The sequence below is a fragment of the Pundamilia nyererei genome, unplaced genomic scaffold (genome assembly GCF_000239375.1).
Source record: "Pundamilia nyererei isolate P.nyererei 1_Seehausen unplaced genomic scaffold, PunNye1.0 scaffold00108, whole genome shotgun sequence".
Classification (NCBI taxonomy): domain Eukaryota; kingdom Metazoa; phylum Chordata; class Actinopteri; order Cichliformes; family Cichlidae; genus Pundamilia; species Pundamilia nyererei.
Window position 1 is genome coordinate 1457540 of NW_005187509.1, and position 5753 is coordinate 1463292.

General features: G+C 43.4%; 1 protein-coding gene across 2 annotated transcripts in view; it reads left to right on the top strand.

Moving 5' to 3' along the window:
- The first annotated feature begins 702 nt into the window (after positions 1 to 702).
- The window catches only part of lman2 (lectin, mannose-binding 2), a 9746-nt gene continuing 4695 nt past the window's right edge, over positions 703 to 5753 (top strand). Inside the window, exons 1-3 of one of the 2 annotated variants that reach the window (XM_005741227.1) lie at positions 703 to 1079; positions 2950 to 3068; positions 3206 to 3323. In XM_005741227.1, the coding sequence (XP_005741284.1) occupies positions 944 to 1079; positions 2950 to 3068; positions 3206 to 3323 (373 nt within the window). In that variant the 5' untranslated portion in view covers positions 703 to 943. The remainder of the gene's footprint in view (positions 1080 to 2949; positions 3069 to 3205; positions 3324 to 5753) is intronic. The other variant, XM_005741226.1, reaches the window with a different exon arrangement.

A 5753-nucleotide genomic window follows, 5' to 3' on the forward strand; every position in this document is an offset into this window, starting at 1 on the left:
ATATGCTGCTACACTATTTTATTCATTGCGCGATGTATGTCACTTGTATTGATAGGTATGTTATTTTTATTTTATTTTATTGTATTTTAGTTTATTGTATAGTATTTTATTCTATTCTATTCATGTGCACTCATTTTTTTTTTCTTTTCTTTCCTCCTGCCGCAGTGAGCATGTTCATGACAAAAGAATTTCCCTCAGGATAAATAAAGTTCTTATCTTATCTTAAATGTGTTCTTCAGAACTGAAAATTTCACGTACCTATCATCTGTATGTAGTTGGAGTGCTTGTAAATATTCACAGTATGAATGTAACATTTGCATGGTTTCATTAAATACATTATACTTATAGAGTAAAGTTTCCATGAGGGGCACAGGGGGAAACTTATTCCAGATTTGACTGATATTGTTAATTACAACCAGTGGTTTGACAGAGTGTAATGGAAACGCACTAAAACTACAACTCTGTTCTTCTCTGTAAAGCTTAAATCGTCATTGTTTTCAGTCTGACTGAAGAATACAAACCTTCACATGACCGTAGTCTGTAATTAAATTCCGGCAGTCTGTCTCCATCTAGTGTACGAGTAATAGAAAAACAACGTCATCGCTGATTGGCTTAAATTGCGATGTGCTCGTTTCTGATTGGATAGCAAAATCTTTACCGTCTACAAAAACCTTCCGTATGGGAACGCGGACAGCTTAACGTTTCATCTTCGTCATTATATTTTATTGTATCTCACCAATCAAAGCCTTTGTACCTGTTTGGTTTTATATTTAATGAGTGCAAATTTCAAAGGATGGAGAATGACGCCGAACAATCGTCGGGGTGATTATAAATGTGGCATTTTGTTGTTTCAGTCCGGATGAGAACAGCGGACGGACCAGTTTATGGCGTTTAGAGGAGGAAGCTTGGCGGTGAGAGTTTCTCTCGGTGCTGTTCGGGTAAAATGGGAGGCTGCAGAGCGTTTCGGGGCTCAGCGTTGCTCTTCGTGCTGCTGGAGCTCTCTCTGGTCTGCTGTGACATCACGGACGGAAACGCGGAGCACCTGAAGCGGGAGCACTCGTTAACGAAGCCGTACCAAGGTAGGGGCGTTAGCCCGGGAGCTAACCCGCAGACTCGGGGACGTCTCCGCGGCTTCTCGGGCCCAGCGGAGGCTCCGAGCCGCCTGCATGTACACTCATCTTACACTGAATTTTTACGGGCTTTTAAAGACCGTGTGGCAGAGTGTCCTCCTGCGGGGTTAAAAGCCCCAAAACATTCGCTGGTGGGGAGCTGGAAGATCGATAGTTCCTGACAGGAAAACACACCAAATATGACTCACTTGTATCAGGAAGCTACACACAGATTATTAAGTGATAGGCTGCAGTCAGCATGAACTGGTTTCTTCGCATCGCTAAGGTTAGAGATTTGCGCAAGTGAAGAAAATCAGTCCTACATATTTGTGTAATGGCGCACTGCGAGACATATCCTAGCATGTCTGCTTCATCGCATGGAAATATTAATATTCACAGAAACGGGAATAAATCGAAGATCGTCTCGGTGAATACTAAAATCGTTCTGCATGTCTGAGGCTGCTTTTAATCGAATAATTCAGACTTCACTGAAGAAAGTCTGCTGATATTTACTGGATCTGAGCATGTTCACGTGTGTACAGTATCTCTCTCTCTCTCACTCACACACACACACACACACACACCAGTCTGTGGTCACTCAGGTTCATGTGCAGATTTATTCTCAGGCAGGATCGATCTTCTGGTGGGCAGGTGTAAGATGACAGGTGCTTTGAGTGCTCAGAGTAGCAGTGTCCTTTATAAGAAGCTGGAGACACCGAACTGCTTGTCAGAGCTGCTTCATGCTGATCTCCCTCCACATCTGAGTTTTTGCTTCAGCGGCTTTCCTGCAGCCACGCTTCATTTGGCCTGCCAGTATCTGTCAGCTGCCTCAGCAATGTACGTGAGGAACATGGTCCACTCAGACTCGCTGTCCTTCAGAATGCTGTTGAGGTTCTGCTGGCGCTGGGAATTGTACATCCCGAGGACCAGGACCTCTGCCAGATGCTCACAGCACACCCTGACTATGCATATGGGTATGAGCATCCTCCCCCACCACCTGATCCAACTCAGCACCAGGCAGTGATCAGGTGACAGGTCAGCTCCTTCCTTCAGCCAAGTGTCCAGAACATACGCCCCAGATCTGGTGATACGATTACAGAATCAATCACGGACCTGCAACGTAGGGCGCCCTGGTGCCACATGCACTTACGGACATGTTTAAACATGGTGTTCAGCACAGACACACCATTTTAGCAAACCGGTCCAGTGACAGATCGGGCTGTTCCTCCTGATCATACTGCTTCAGCGCACAGCTGCCCTTCAGGTGACAGATTCCAGAGCCCATGAAGTGCTCTAACATGAGTCAGACATGTTACAGCTGACCCCTACAGCGCCTCCTGCAGGCAGTGATGCTGCAACCGATTAAATAAATAAATAATTCTGCATATCATCAGCAAACAGTTGATTTTCCTTTCCAAGTTTACCAGGCGCATGTTAGTTAGTTCTTCTACAAAATCAGCTCCACCCTCCCTGTTGAGCGTGTAAGGATGTCTGATTACAGAGTTCAACCAGGAGTCAAACTATGGGAGTAAAAAATTCACACATGGTGTAAGTGGCTCACAGAGTTCAAAAGAAGCTTTAAAAGTGCCTCGGTGTGAGTCCTCCAGATTAGATTGAACACTCTTTAATGTCATTATGCAAGTTTAACAACATTATGATTACATCTTAATCCAAGAGTGTAGTCACGCTGGTATGTGTAGTGTAGCCACATTATTAGTGAGCTTTAGAAGGTGTGAATGTTTGCTGAGTGTGAAACGGGTGTGACGGTATTGACACAGCAGCGAGTCTGTGTGCTTAACCTGCTCATGTGTGTCTGAGCGTTTGCCTGTTTTTCCCGCAGGTGTCGGCAGCAGCCCATCCAGCCAGTGGGATTTCTCCGGAAGCACTTTGGTGACGAGCTCGTACGTCCGCCTGACTCCAGATGAGAGGAGCAAGCAGGGATCCATCTGGAACACCGTGGTGAGGCGAGGCGCGATCACAGAGAATCATTTAAAGTTAAAAATGTCCCCTCTCTGTGGCTGAAGCCTCCTCGCTGAGACGAGGAGTTGTAGGCTTCGGCTCAGTAGCGTCTAACCCTCGGCTCGTTTCTGTGTTAGCCTTGTTACCTGAAGGACTGGGAGATGCACGTGCAGTTTAAAATCCACGGCTCGGGGAAGAAGAATCTCCACGGTGACGGCATCGCTCTCTGGTACACGAAGGACAGGCTGCACTCAGGTAACACCGGGTCTTCGCTGCGAAGGTCCGGCTGGTGTGAAGGAGCTTCATATAGAGTTTGGATTTACCCAGAATTCTCTGCTGCAACCAAACTGAGGCCTAAGAAGGCAAAGTGTAGATACTGAGCAGCCTAACCTCCCTGAAGGTGGAGCTCTTTCTCTTTGTATACGACATAACCCGGCATAGTCGTTCGAGTCGGGCTTTGCGGCGTGTTCGCGGTGAGTAAACGTAGAGCTGGGCGATATATCGAGTTTTTAAAACATATCGATATATTTTTATACGAGATATAAGATGTGACAATATCCTTTATATCGATATAGACTATGTTACGTTATAATTATAGTTGTGGAGCCGCAGGTTTGCCTCTCTTTCGTCCACTTTTGTCTCTACGCAACGTTACTCCGCCTTGCCTTCACTGAAGACAACTCCCCCTCCTACCCCATCGCTTCACGTGCAGGCAGCGACAAGACGGACACGGCAAATCTCCGTTAACGAGTTACTGCGCATCGCCCCATGCGTGGGGCTGGACGGCGTCAACGTGCTAACGAGCTAAACATGCTAACGAGCTAACCGCGCTAACGAGCTAACAGCGCTAACCCTAAAATCCTTTCATTCTCTCAAAAGTTGATAGCGCGCCTTATGTATGAATTCTGGTTGTGCTTGATGGCCGCGAACCGATTTTATGTGGAACACGGTGCTCAGCAATCTGTCAAAAATGTTTGAGTACGACTTTGGTAAGCTACGGAGCTGCACCGCTTGATAGATTGTCGGCGCATTACGGCTACCGAAGAGCTTCGCGGAGTGATACGTACTGTGCATCAACGTAATATTACCGTACTGTGTGTGTATAAGGACCATAAATGGCACCTGTAAGAGACGTGGTTATGAAGCGGATTTCAAACTCCAGGCTATCAGTCACACAGTAAAACTTGGGAACAGAGCAGCTGTGAAATCTGTCTGTCTTTGTTATTACGCTCAGCGTCTTTTAGTTTACATTTTGACTGCACAATTGTGAGCTCTTTGTTTAGCACAAAAACAACCTTGTTTTCTTTTATTTATGGAGCATTATTATTTAATGAATGCTCATAATTTAATTTTGAGTAATTTTTTTCATGTACATCTGTGCTGTATGTTAATAAAAGTGCCTGTGTGACATCTGGGACACAGCTTTGACTAAGAACTCTCTTTTTGTTCTTACTTTATGGCTTAAAAAAATATATATCGAGATATATATCTTATATCGCCATCCAGCTAAAAAATATCGAGATATGAATCTTGGGTCATATCGCCCAGCCCTAAGTAAACGTATCCCTTATACATAACAAAACCATTAACATCTCTCCCTGCAATTCTCTCCGTTATTGACAAATTCAGTACTTTTGCAGGCTACAAGATCAACTGGGGAAAAAGTGAAATACTGCCCATTAAACTAGAAAATAAACAATGGCTTACATCTCTTCCATTTAAACTAACTTATGAAAAAATTACTTACTTGGGCATTACAATAACAAAAAGATACAGTTCTCTAATGAAAGAGAACTTTTTTCCCCTACTGGAGAAACTTAAAAATAACATCCAGTACTGGAGGACACTCGCTATTTCCCTAATAGGGAGAGTGAATTCAATAAGAATGGTATTCCTCCCGCAATATTTGTATCTGGTCCAAAACATCCCAATCTTCTTGCCCAAATCTTTTTTTAAAAAAATGGACGCCATCATTATGCCATTTATATGGAATTATAAAACACATAGAATAAAAAAAGACCACATATGCAAACATAGATTACTCGGTGGACTGACACTACCTAACTTCATGTATTATTATTGGGCATCAAATTTAAGAACAATTTCCCTCCTACTGGATGAGACAGCAATACTTCCTAATGGCCTACAGATGGAGCGGGAGGATTGCCTTCCTTACTGTGTTGGTGGAATATTACTTTCTCCTATCCTTCTGACAAACTCATATTACAATTCGAATCCAGTGATTCATAACACCGTACAAATTTGGAGACAAATAATTGAGCATTTCAAATTGAAAAAACTATCAATATGTATACCCATTACAGCTAATCCCTCCTTCCGTCCATCATGTGTAGACGGAGCTTTCAATATATGGCAGGAATTAGGAATTTGTAAATTAAAAGATTTATACTTAAATGACACCTTCATGTCATTTCAACAACTAAAAGATAGATTTGGATTGCCTTATAGTCATTTTTTCAGATACCTTCAACTAAGAAACTATATCCGTACACATCTGCCACAATTCGAAAACATAACGTCCGACCCTTTGGACAGATGTCTTAGTGATGGAAGGGGGTCTGAACAGAGAATTTCACTATTTTATAACTCATTACAGGAGATGAGTATACCTTCAACTACCTCAATCAAAGAGGAGTGGGAAAAGGATTTAGGGACCCTCCTATC